Source organism: Scomber scombrus, chromosome 5, assembly GCF_963691925.1.
Source record: "Scomber scombrus chromosome 5, fScoSco1.1, whole genome shotgun sequence".
Classification (NCBI taxonomy): domain Eukaryota; kingdom Metazoa; phylum Chordata; class Actinopteri; order Scombriformes; family Scombridae; genus Scomber; species Scomber scombrus.
In genome coordinates this window covers 24,613,913-24,627,489 of record NC_084974.1, presented here as the reverse complement: position 1 = coordinate 24,627,489, position 13,577 = coordinate 24,613,913, and the positions used below count along the sequence as shown (strand labels likewise).

Below are 13,577 nucleotides of genomic sequence, written 5' to 3'. Positions count from 1 at the left end.
ACTCTCCTGAGCAAAATAAGGTCTAAGGTCTGATTTCAGATGTAACCCCCTTTGTAATCATCAACATTTTCATAAGTAACTGTAATTTAATGACACATTTTTTTCTGTAATAGATTACAGTTACATTTAGAGAAATAACTAAGACATAACTAAACAGCATTCAGAGGAGAGTGAGCAAGCTGCCTGAGCTGCAGCACGGTGTTAATAACTAGACCTCACTGTGGGCCCTCAGATGTCACCAGCTACCCGAACAAGCACCCCTAAAAAAACAGGTAAACAGCCGACCGGTGAACACACATGACAGCAGGGGTCACTACCCATGAAAGCAATATTCCAACAGGAACACTACTGTTGAATCACATAAAGCAGGTTAAGTTGACCGTAAACTGCTGCCGTGTTTAATCTACTTACAGTCCACAAATAAAATATAAACATCTCCACAGTGATATATAAAAAAGTGATGCATCTGATGCATTGGAAATAACTCATTTTGTTGTTGGCTTTGCAAAAAAGTTTGTGGTGGATGCGCACATCCAGAAAAAGAAAGAAAGCATGTGCTGGACCAAGTCCGCACGCTGCAGCTCCTAATGCAGGTAGATTTATTTAGGATATTACCAATATTAATGATAATACCAATACAATACAATACAGTACACCAATATTAGCAATGGTGATATCCTCAATAAATCTATCTGTTGTTGGCTTTACATCCATTTGATGCAACATATCAGAACTTTTACTTCTGAGTTAATCATACAGATGGATTTCAGCTTTTTAATATGAATATAACATTTAGAGCAGAAGGATAAATGTTTGACATGTTTATGATGACTACAAATACAGCATACCTGTGTTTTTTTTTTCATGGAAGCACACATGGAAAAAGAAATTACTGTTGCAGTTTGACCTTTTCAACCTGTGTTAAACTGCAGTGGTGGAAAGTAACTAAGCTTTGTAAATACTGTATTCAAATACAACATTAAGATGCTACATATACATGAATGCATCAATAATATTCTAATTAATTATAAAACTCATAGTGGCTGTTTTTCTGCATTACTACAATCATTTTACTGTTGATACTTTGAGCACATTTTACAGCCTACTTTTACCTACAGTAAGTATCATTTTCGCTTGTGGACTTGTAATGGATGTTTTTACCTAGTGATGTTGTTACTTTACAACATTGTAGATTACGTTACTCAAATCTACTCAAAATATTAATAAGTAATTCAGAAATAATTGGCTTTTTTTTGGGGGGGGGGGTTGTTACAGTTTCTAACGGAGACAAAGAAAACAAGGGCATATGATTATTTACTTACATGTATATTTGAGTTGCATACATTTAAAATGACTGAAATAAGCTAAACTAAATTACGTGTACTTATCCAAAGTATCTGAAGACTTCCACCACCACTACATGAGTGCTTTAATCTCCACAAAATATATAATTTAATAATAAGTGAATAAAACAGTAGCTCCCACCCTTCCTTATGTTCTACTGACAGCTGATTGACTGAGTCAGGTGTGTTCAGCTAAATAAAAAAGTGCACACTTTTAATCAACTTGCTTAATCAGATATGGGCAGACAGAGAGTAAGCAGGATTTCATCACCTTTAAAATCACACAATTTGGGGTAAAGATGTTCATCCATAAGTAAGTATAGATTTACCCCTCTTGCACCATCTCATCCTGGTGTCACACGCTGGTCACTTGGAGGGGAAAAAACCTCTATGTGCTTTTTGTGACTAATCTAAACCACTACCTCCCTTGCAATAAGGCTATTTTGAAATAGTGAAAACAAAATGTTTTAAAGGGACAAAATTTCAGTCTTTCCCCTCTCTTCTTTTGGCACCCAGTGTTTGGACATGACTTCCTGCCTGTGACGTGACTTCCTCGAAAAACAAAGTGGAGGTGAATTTCTTCCCCTGATTAGCTAATGCTGGTTGATAAATGACTCATGCAATGAGCAGAAGAGTGCAGAGTCCATCAATTACTCAACCAAAACTGAAAAAGAGAGAGAGAAAAAAGTGCTACATTTTAAGGGTAAGAAAGAAAGCTTTAGTGTCCTGCAGTAATGTGACGATAAAAACATTTAAATTATGCTTTTACAAATAAAAGTGCTTTAAATGCATCATTTTACTATCTTACAAACATCTACTGTACTGTCTTTATCAATGATTCGCCTTCTTATCCGCCCATTCATCTGACTGTAAACCACAGTCAGATGCTTACAGTAAACAGCGCTGACTCTTCTCTTTTTCACTTCCCCACAACAGACTCATCCAACCAACTTCTCCTTTTGGTCAAACCGGACAAACTCTCAGACACACCCAGGATTTTCAGTAAAGCAAAAAAGAAGGTCTAATTTTCAAGCTTTTAATCATGTCAAGCTGCAGTTAAACACCAGTTTTATCCAGTGATACGCCCTTGTGGAGTCATTCTTACAGGAAAGATTCAAAACATTCCTTGTAAATGAGTGTCTGAATTAGAGTTTCCTTGGAAAAATCCCCTCTCCCTCAGGAAGTGATGCACTGTGTGTTTATGGAGGCACTGTGAGATGTTTGGACTAAATACAAGACAACTAAAAAACACAGGAGGACACACTTTCCTGGAAAACTATTCCAGAGAAAAAACTAAGTAACTATCACTAATCAACAAAGGGAGAAGCACATTGAAAATAATCCACCAGTGTGGTAATTTAACCTGTTAATCAACGTGTCATGAATGCAAGAAACTGAGGATCTCAAAATACAGAAGATCACTCCTCCAGCATCAAAATTAACCCTTACATACTGTTCATATTCTATGTTCTGCGTCAATTTTGACCTATCCCTTCATAAGAAGTGTCTATACCAAATTTTGAACCACAGATCTGTTTACAAAGCATCAATAGTCAATCTGACTGATCAATAAATGGGTGATTAAACCTTGATTAACGTTTCAGAGAGCAGAGAGAGTGTATTTTTTAGGATTTACTCCACTCATTTCTGGAGAAAAAACACCTACTATCACCCAATGTCCTAATTTACCTAAGACATGAAAATATAACATAGCAATAATGATTTAAATGTATTTTATTGAAACTGAAACTTTATGGAACTGTGGGGTTTATTGTATAACCATTAGAGCCATCAGTCTTCACTGCTACATCATAAAAAGAAATCCTCATAACTACTATCTTATTAAAACTATTAACTATTCATTTAACAAAAAGACATGTCAATAGAACCGCCTCAATGGACAAAAATGTGTAGCACCTATACAAAAGTATAACATTTTAAAATATTTTCATTTTTGAGCATTTTGGGCCACTTTAGGAAAAGTCATCACATTTCAGAGTAAAAGACCTTTGGGGTGTTTTTACAGCCGTCAAATGTCAAAACAGGTCAAATTTGACCCAAACCGTATGTAAGGGTTAAGTCATTTGATTTAAGAAAGTAAAATATGGTGGACATTCGTACTGAATCTTGGGTATTTCAGGATCCAAACACTCAAAACAAGCTTTTCTTTGCAGAAATGAAAATTAAATTAAATTACTTCACAATGGTTTCATTATGCATTTTTAACATCTTCATTTTCACACTTTTAGGGGGGGTGCACCGTACATGAAACTTCTGCAATGCCAGGCTGACATGTGGAGAGGACAAAGAAAGCCCCTATTGCATCCCCCTGCTTCAAGAATCAATAAATTAAAAACACAAAACTTTTCCTTTCAGTAGTTTGTTCATTTTTATATTTTGACGACTACATTTTATATCCACAAACCCGAAGTTTCTAACTCTTCACCCAGTTTGCTGCCAGAAACTCAAAATCTCCTTTAAGTCATATGAAGAACCACAAAAGTGACTCACTGCAGTCTCAACACTCAGAAATCACTTATGTAACCATGTTATTATTATTTAAAAAATAAACTCTATTTACTTATTTATTATCTTCTCTAATGAAACTGCTACTCATTTATGAAGTTATTATTGTAAAAGCTTTTGGACAAACATGAAATTCAGAATCTGTCTCAGAATCCTCTCTTAAATTTTAAATTAAATTTTGGTGTGTGGGAGGAAGCCGGAGTTCCCGGAGAGGATCCACGCAGGCACGAGGAGACCATACAAACTCATATTGAACATTATATATTAAATTATATATTAAATACATTTCACAACAAACTCAGCTTTAGCTCATTCTGGTGGAAAATGTACATAAAAGCAGCCCCATGAAGTACATTAAAGTATCCCAAAGCGTCTCTAAGTCAGTTCATGGTGTTCAAAATGTTCCTAAACATGTTATGGTGTAACCGACATAAACATAGGAAGAAAACCTAGCAGCAAACCAAGCACCAAAACACCTTTAAACTATAACACACTTATTAAAGTTCATTTTAACCTTTAAACTTTAAACCAGAGAAAAAAAGTGAACTGAGCAGACGGTGAAGACGTGATCCACACACCTCCGCTGTTGTTGTTGAGTCAGTCGAGTGTTTCTCAATCACTTTCTCTTCCTATCAACACAATGACAATCAATCATTAACTTTACTGCTCTGTGCTGCTGTTGTTGTTGTGTGTGTATGTGTGTGTGTGTGTGTGTGTGTGTGTGGATTGACCTGCAGCTGGTGGAGGAGAAAGGTCGATCAGCTCAGAAAAAAACTGGTTTAGTGACAGAATCTGTAAAAACAATGATGCTTTGCTTTGATTTTTTGCTGTTTTTCAGCTCAGAATTGATGATCTGCTTGAAAATCTGAAGGTTTTTTAGATGATTAACATATTCTTTAAGTAGGTTAAGGCATGCAGATTAAGTTCAACTACATCTCCAAAATAACAAAGTGCAACACATGAAAAACAACATCAGAAAGTTTAGAAAAATATCTTTGTCCTGCTCTGCTGAGCATTTCCTCCGTTCTGCTCCGAGCCTTACAGAAACCAGCTGATGCAAATCAACAAACGAGGCCAGGAGGTCAAACTAAGACTTAACATTTATTTATTTATTATATAATTCTGTGCAATAATACAATATACAAATTATCAATCTGTAAATATTACAATCCATATAATAGTTAGATTTGTTTTGCCACAAAATGAAACATTAAATACATTCAAGGTCTGTGAAGGTGTCAGTCGCTCTGCAGAGGATCAAACTGTGATTGAAAGGGGAACCAGTGAGAGTCAAAGTTTCCCAAATCCATGTATGATTTGAGTTTCAGGATATTTGGGGGGTGGTTGGTCCCAAATGTGTTGTTCTGCAGTGCAGATTGTGGATGAAAACTGTAATTTGGATGATTATTTTGATTTAAAAAAGCACCTGTGTCTGCACTGCAGCCACCAGAGCAAATTCATTTCTGTCAGTAAACAGGAAGAAATCCTTCTCTTTTTTTTTACTGCAGATTCAAATTAATCAAACTATTCTTTACTTCACTCATCAGAGTGAAACACTTTCAAAGACCGTTTGCTTTTGGAGCATTTTCAAGTCTCTAAATATCTGCTGTACACTAAATGAACCTTTAATGAATCAACGTTACAACATGCTGTTGCTGAAATTCACAAAATTTCACCATCTATCATCCGAGCGCCCGTGCACCATGCTGGCGTCAAATCAACAAAATGTGCATGACAAAAAAAATATAAAAAAAGTCTCAGATAGAAATGGAATAGAGTTGGTTGCTGTGGAAACACAGGTTTCTATAACAGCACGCCACCGACTCCGCCGAAGGAGTCTCGATCAGCCCCGTCACTGACGGGAAGGATAGACAACGTCTCCAGAACAGCACTGAAAACACACACACACACACACACACACACACACACACACACACACACACACACACACACACACACACACACACACACACACACACACACACACACACACACACAAATCTCATAGCTTCCTTTTTTTGTAAGATTTTCTTTTAACTGAAGGATTATAAAACCTTCAAACCCACTTTGGTTAATTAATTTGATACATTCCCTTGTTGAATTTTTTTTTTTTTAAGAAAAAACAAGGCAGTTTTTTCCTGAAATGAGACATTCTGGATACAAAGCTTTTTTCCTTACAGCAAGGACACACGTGCACATAAACTCCCTTTTCTTCTTCTTCTTCTTTCCCTGTCACATGCATTCATACATTACTGAATACAATCAACATTTCATTAATAAATGTTCTCTTCTTCAGGTCTTTTGTGACCTGACAACTGGACAATCAGAGCTTATCAGCGTCATCTAAAATAGCGTGTGGTAGGACCGTGTCCTGATGCTGGTGAGCTGCAGACAACCAGGAAAAGTGCAGGCAGCACAGGAGTCTGCTGTCAGTGGTTCAGCCGTCATTGTCTGCGGAGTCGACGCCGCATAGATCAGCTGTCAATTCAATCGAGTTCTCGTTGCCAAACAACAGCATCTCATGTGCTGAAAATGAAGATAAACAAGCAGCACAGTCTGTCACTCAGGTGTCTTTGTCATCTAAAAGTGCGACATGTAGCTGCCGGACATCTTCGTCACTCATTCTGTCTCTAGGACGTGATTGAACCTCCTCGTAAGGGGGCGGGGGGTTGTCTGGGCTTTGGCCGGACAGGAGGGGGCGAGGACCGCCATCCGATTGGTTGTTGGCAGACGACTGGTGACAGCCGGACGCCTCATGAGCCAAAAGTAGCTGGGTGGGTCCCTGTGCTGAGCAGGCAGGTATACGTTGACCCCAGCTGCCATAAACCGCTTCCTCGTAGGATGGGAGAGAGACAGGAAGTCCGTCCACCATCAGGTCCAGCTGGTCTGAGGAGCGACGGCTGCTGCGAGAGAAAGAGAAAGAGAGAGTTTCTTCAGGTGGAATACAGAGGTGCATCGTACAGGTGAAGCGTCCATACACTAGGGCTGGGCAATAAATCGATATTGTGATATTTTATAGATACCGTCTTAGATTTTGAATATCATAATATCTTGATATGGAATAAGTGTCTTTTCCTGCTTTTAAAGGCTGCATTATAGTAAAAATGTAATTTTCTGAACTTAACAGACTGTTCTATTATCTGCCTTTATCCACTTCATTATATCCACATTACTGATGATTATTTATCAAAAATCTCACTGTGTAAATATTTTGTGAAAGCACCGGTAGTCATCCCTACAATATTGCCAAATATCGATATTGCGGTATTTGGTGAAAAAATATCGTGATATACGATTCTTCCCATATCGCCCAGCTCTACCTTACACTGAGTTCTTCTTCTTTTAAATCTTACCCGTGTGATTGACAGGGGAAGAGGCGGGACTTGACCACCAGACAGGCCGTGGTGGTGAGCAGGAAGATGGACACGCCCACTGCCGTCGTGGCCATGCTGGGCATAGAGTCATTCACTCGGCTGTTAGAGTTCATGTTTGGACCGTCTGAGGAGGAGGAACAGAGACGACCGTTAAAAGGAAAAATATAACTAAACACTGACAGATAGACAATGACACAACTCTGTGCTGCTGCTGGAAGGACTGACTTCTTATTTTACACATTTGCTGCAGTAAAAGTCCCTAATATCTGGAAGCTATAACACCAGATCACACTTAATTCATTGATTAGTTGTCACTGTAACACTTCAACACCGTTTTTCTGCAAAATTGCCAAAAAATTGCTGGTTACATCTTCTCAAATATAAAGATTTTCTGCTTTCCTCAATCTCCTGTCAATGTGAACTTAATATTTTGGGGGTTTGGGGGCTGTGTTGGACAAAACAAGACTTTTGAAATTGAATTTGAAATCATTTTTGATCTCTGGAAATGTCACTTAAATCGATTTATAAGACATACAAATTAGAATAGAATATATATATATATATATATATAAATATCACATTTTGTCAGTAATTCAATCATAAAAGAAGAAATGGACATTTAAAACCCTGAATTCATTGATTAGAACAGCAGAAAATGAATCAACAGCTCTGATCACTGCTACATCATCACATTTAAAGCAAAAATGTGCTGGTTCTATCTTCTCAAATGTAAAGATTTTCTGCATTTCTCCATCTCCTGTTAGTTTGAATTGAATATTTTGAGGTTTTGGGGGCTGTTTGTCAGAGAAAACAAGACATTTGAAATCATTTAAAGCTCTAGAAACTTCATTTTAATTGATTGACATTAAATAAAAATGGAATTATAATATATGACCCAAAAAGCCAGAAATTAAATCGTAAAAGAAGAAATGGCTCCAGGATAAAAAAAAGTGTTTGCATGTATTTTGTGCCAAGTGTGCGAATCTGTCAATGAAATCTAAAAACGTGTGCTTCACCGCTGTAGGAAAACCAAAGATTTCTTGGTAGACGTCCTGAACAGAAATAGATGATCAAATACAAGACCTGCGAGAGGAAGTTTTTTATCTAAGTTCTGTGGTGTGCCAGCTCCCGTCACACTTATCGGTATCTTTCCATGAGGCCTCTCTAACAGCATTGACACAGAGGAAATGTTTAATGGTTATTATGGTGGCTTCCACCACTTCCTCTTTCTGCCGTTCTGACTTCCTGTTGCATTGCGTTTGGGTGAATGGTGACAGAGGAAGTCAGGAGCTGGTCTGAGGAACGCAAAGCTTCTGCTTCCCCTGCAGGGAGTTTGAGCGTGTCTGCATTAAGTAGGTCACACACACACACACACACACACACACACACACACACACACACACACACACACACACACACACACACACACACACACACACACACACACACACACACACACACACACACACACACACACACACACAAGCTACTCAAAACATATTTTAAGTGTATTTAAACTTCACTGGCACTCAAAAAACCCCTCCGTAACCTGCCCACAACACAATGACACAGCCGTCTCTTTCCTGAAAACTCAGAAAAACTAAAAAGGAACTGTTGCAATAATGACGAATCAGACTTAAAAAGTGTCTGGGTTGACGCTGCTGCTGCTGCTGCTGCTGCCATGAGTCACTATGAGTGGGTTATAAACTGAGGTAATGGCTCAGGTACGTTATGATGCCCCGAAATGTCAGGACAGGAGCTGCTCAGAGTCATCCAAGAACGTCTGCTTAGTAATAAATGAGCAACAGGAAGAAATGACTGGTGCTTTTATGCAGGAGGCTTTAAATCTAAACTCACAACCATGTTTTAAAACTGATTTATAAGGGAAGATCCGGTATAAGCCCTGAGCACTGCATTAGACTGCATTTACTGCATTGAGATTTATTTTGGCCCTTATTAACCAATTTGTCCAAACACAATGCACAGGAAACTACTAGATGAGGTCGAAGTAGTTTAGAGCTCCAGTTTAGGGGTCCTCATTTAGTTATGTTTGTTTGTTGATTTGAGCAGCATCCACCAGCCCTTTTTCCTCTGGTAATTGTAGTGCATTATTATCATTTTTGTCTAATTTATGGCTAATAAACCATTTTTTTCAATCATTGCATCTGCTTTTATGTTGCGTCCCTTTCTCCTATAGTGAGCTGGGTTGTAACATAGACATAAATAAGAATTAAAGGAATTAGGAAAACTAAAAAAATATTACATCCATTTTTAATTGCACTTTTTTAATAGATTCAGGGCTTTTGAGAAAACATGACCCCAGACTTCCACTTATACTACCAACCTAGCAGTGTTTGACCCACTGACCTCCTGAAGATTAAAATATTCTAACTATAAGCATTTCATGTAGTTAGTTATCGGTTTATAGGTCTGTAAGTTGAGAAGAATCTAAGAGAATCCTGATCCTGACTTTATCACATTACTATTGATTAGTTTCTGTCCTCAGCTAAAGTTCAGGTCTGTCTGTGTGTGTGTGTGTGTGTGTGTGTGTATGTATGTGTGTGTGTGTGTGTGTGTGTGTGTGTGTGTGTGTGTGTGTGTGTGTGTGTGTGTGTGTGTGTGTGTGTGTGTGGCCTGTTTCCTCATTATGTTATAAAGGGAACAAGGCTGAGTTCTCTGTCCTTAGTTGAACTTTGATAACATAAATCAAATACAAAAACTACTCCTGAGTAACCAAAGCAAACATTTTCAGTATGCACAAATGCTGAAATGCTGAGCAGGTCACATCATTTTTTTTACCTTTATTTATTCAGATTAATGTTTGCCAAAGCACTTTTTTCCCCCAGGTTTTAAAAGGGTTCAAACTAGTGACCTTATTGCTATGAGTCTCTCACACTCAACATGAATTAACCCCTGTATGAAAACTCATATTTTACCCCCCGTTATTATTATCACCTCACCTCTGATCGGGATGCAGGCCGGTATCGGAGGCATCCACTTCCCGTGGCGACACCTGGAGGCGCGAATGTTGCTGCTGATGTGGTATCCAGGCTCACAGAAGAAGTGGATGGTGCTCCTCTGGGGAAATCCTCGGCACGGCGACGGATCGCAGCGGAAACCTCCATGTTCGGGCACCAGAGGATGAGTGCAGTTGCTCAGTCTGCCTGTAGGGACACAAAAACGATACTATTGTGTACTTGAAATGCTGTCAGCAAAGTATTCATATCCGCTACCTCACATTATTACTATTAGTTCAAATTTATTTTCAGATTACATTTCCTCTTCTTCTTCCTCCTCGTCCTCCCCCCTCCTCCATTTCCACTCCACACATGCGCTTGTTTTCTTTTGGCTTTAAAAAGTAGAGGATAAACATTCTGAAAGGGGGGTGATTTTCTCACTCTCTCCTTCCACCAGCTGTCACTGCCAGCCACCGTGGGAGATTTAGCTCAGTTTGCGTTGATGATTTTTTCCCCCATTTTGTGCTGTAAACTTACCCATTAGACTGAAAAATGGTGGAGGTTTGTGACATAGAGGCTTCTTAATAATTCAAAGATTTCACCCCCTCTCCATCAGGGATTATTTGAGGCTAGATATCTCACTACTCTCTCCTTGAGCTACTCTGCGTCCATCAGCATTAGTAATAGTCGTTTACTGGGAAGCTTTTGACTGTGAATCATAGCAGCTGAGCATGTTTTTTTCTTGTTGTTTCAGTGCTTGATGTCAGGTGACTGATAGAAGAACACTAAGACATTATCGAAGGACAGCAAGGTGATATTTTTACTGTAAACGCACGCTGACATTTGAATAAAAGGCTCAGATATTGTTTTTTAACCTCTATTTACATACACATGAATGTAGGCCATGCACTGTTTGTCATTTTCCAGCAACTCCCTGCTCATTCAGTGAAAAACAGATATCAAGAAAAGCTGCCCACAACAACCTCTGCCTTACCCAAGGCCAGCTTCATTGGAGCAGTGTTACCCACTTCCTTTATTTCTTCACCTTCCACCCTTAAAACATGCATCTGCAGAATTACGGTTTCCACTGCCTTTGCACGCTTCTAAAACCCCCAAAACATCAACATGCGAAGAGTAGGTCAGGTGTGAGTGGAAAGCCACTAGATTTTCTGTAGATGAAGCTGCAACGATAGATTTGTTGTGGATATATTTCATCTAATCTCACACTACATCTCACATGGTTAGACAGATGTGAGCTTTAATCATTTAAACTGCTGAAGCTTATTCACCACCACGTTTTAATGAACTTTGAGGAGTTTTAGAAAACTAGCGTAGAAAGAAAATGAATCAAAATGAAACTGACATCCTGAAACACTGCTCTGAGTTCATAATAAAGCTAAAAGGTGATAAAACTGTGCGCTGGTGAACGCTTATCTGAGTTGAATCTACTATAAAAACTGTGATTCTGGATGATAAAGATTTTCGAGCGGAAGGGTTTGAGTTGTTTCAGTACCGCTCAGGTAAATCTCTACTCAAAATGTCACATAACTGACATGATTGGAAACCAGATCCACCAAAATATCGAGTCCCTGGAGAAACAGTGCAGAGAAACATTTTCATTGTTCTCTGAATAGTTTTTCTTCATGTTTCGCACCGTATCATATTAATTCACATGCAGCAGACGGAAAACTTTAGCTCATCAAATCAAAAAAGATATGCTGCAAAGGACTTTTCAAGTTTTGTCTCCTTTGATAAATCGATAGAAGAAAGATTTCATTAAATACAACAAAAACCCCCAATGAATAAATGACTCAAAATTAAGGATGTGTGACGACCTTTTGACTGCTACCTACAAAAAAAGAGACTATTTTGTTCGTTCTTAGATAACAAACCACAATCCATGCACTGCACTTTTAGCACGGCACTTCAATTCAGTGTAAGCGATGCCAGCGAAGGTCATGTGTTGTTTTTACACCTTCTGTTGTTTTTTTTCAAGTTGGTGAACAGTATTTGCCTATCTGCCTAAAACGAGAACGTAGGCGATCATTGTTAATCACGGTTCAGGTTTAATGAATGAATGAGTGCGTGCTTTTAAGTGGGGAGCGATTCCAGTAAACCCTAACTAACATGAAGGTGTGAGGGGTTCAGGGGAGGTGGGGGGGGGGGGGGGGGGTTGTCAAAGGTAGTACCTGCAGCAGGATGTTGAAAAGATGCCAGGAGGAGGAGTCCACAGACCAGACTGATGCGTCCACACGGCCATGGATAGAAAAGTGACGCAGACATCAAACCGGACTTCCTGATGACACAAAAAAGGAGAAGAGTCAGGGAAACTACACACACATGCTATAAATACACACACACACACACACACAGAGAGAACAAAGTCATTGTAGACTTAACCGTGACAACCTCTAGATAAAAAGGTTTCAGGTGCTTCAAATGTCAAAAAATACAAGTGACATCATATCTGAGGGGGAAAAAAGGTTTTTTTCAGTCTCGTCAGCTATGATCAGCCTGTTGTTCGTTTTTAATCCAGAGAAGAGAAGACGACCGGCTGAGTTTATTCACACCTGTCAGCTGTTATTTTTCTGCTGTTCTGGTGGTCACTGAGCAGCTGCAATGAATTACATCATCAATTTGAATTTCATAAGAAAAATGATGAGATTCTGAACCGCTGACTTCGAAATCCTTCAGGCCAAATTTGAACATTTCCCATGTGAATATCTGTGCAACACTTCATTTAAACACATTATTATTAAAATGTAATGCTGATATTGTGTAATCAACAGAAATACATGCAATGAATGACTGCGCAGGGACTCACAGAAATGTGACCTCATTCGCTCAAAACAGTTTCCTTCATATTGGAAGTTATTTTTGATTTCATGTTTATGCTGGAAAAAGAACATCTTTTTCTATTTTGTGCCATGAAGCAACTTCAACTGCATGAAATAAAGCAATAAAATGATTTTCCCTCCAAATCCAACACAGCTAACAGTCTCATTAACCTCAAATTGAACTTCATTATCATCCTGAAGGAAATATAACACATTAAAAGATCACAAAAATGTCCCTATGACAACATATAACATATGCAAAAATATAAATAAATCCAAAATAAATGAAAAACACATATTTATAAATGTAATAATCTCATATGTGACACCTTCAAATGGACCTTAAACGTTGCTCCTGACTCTCTTTCTTTGCCCTCTTATCTTCCCATCAAACCTTTCACAACGTGGCAGCAAACCTGGCCTGCTTTCAACCTTTGAGTCAACCAAAAGCGAAAGCGTCACCTCACACTGTTTACTGTTTCAACATCGACCATATTGACCAATACCCTCCTCACCTCCCTAACCACCTCCCGTGCATCT

At 38.6% G+C, this 13,577-nt stretch overlaps 1 protein-coding gene across 3 annotated transcripts; it reads right to left on the bottom strand.

Moving 5' to 3' along the window:
* Positions 1-4,951: 4,951 nt before the first annotated feature.
* On the bottom strand, positions 4,952-12,493 carry zgc:152863 (uncharacterized protein LOC562658 homolog). 3 transcript variants are annotated; one of them, XM_062419244.1, is made up of 5 exons: positions 12,390-12,493; positions 10,204-10,407; positions 7,223-7,367; positions 5,797-6,772; positions 4,952-5,760 (listed from the first exon to the last, which is right to left on the bottom strand). In XM_062419244.1, the coding sequence occupies exons 1-4, from the start codon at positions 12,481-12,483 to the stop codon at positions 6,433-6,435; spliced, it is 783 nt and encodes a 260-aa protein (XP_062275228.1). In that variant the 5' UTR covers positions 12,484-12,493; the 3' UTR covers positions 4,952-5,760; positions 5,797-6,432. The 3 variants fall into 3 exon arrangements, with proteins under 3 accessions (XP_062275228.1, XP_062275229.1, XP_062275226.1); XM_062419245.1 differs by having other exon boundaries at positions 5,801-6,772; XM_062419242.1 differs by having other exon boundaries at positions 5,829-6,772.
* Positions 12,494-13,577: the final 1,084 nt, after the last annotated feature.

Excerpts from the sequence above, each read along its gene's own strand:
- zgc:152863 (XM_062419244.1), bottom strand. The coding sequence starts at position 12,483 with ATGTCTGCGTCACTTTTCTATCCATGGCCGTGTGGACGCATCAGTCTG. Across the intron at positions 10,408-12,389 it reads TTTTCAACATCCTGCTGCAG|GCAGACTGAGCAACTGCACT; the intron begins GTACTACCTTTG and ends GTGTCCCTACAG. Across the intron at positions 6,773-7,222 it reads TTCCCCTGTCAATCACACGG|CAGCCGTCGCTCCTCAGACC; the intron begins GTAAGATTTAAA and ends TTTCTCTCGCAG.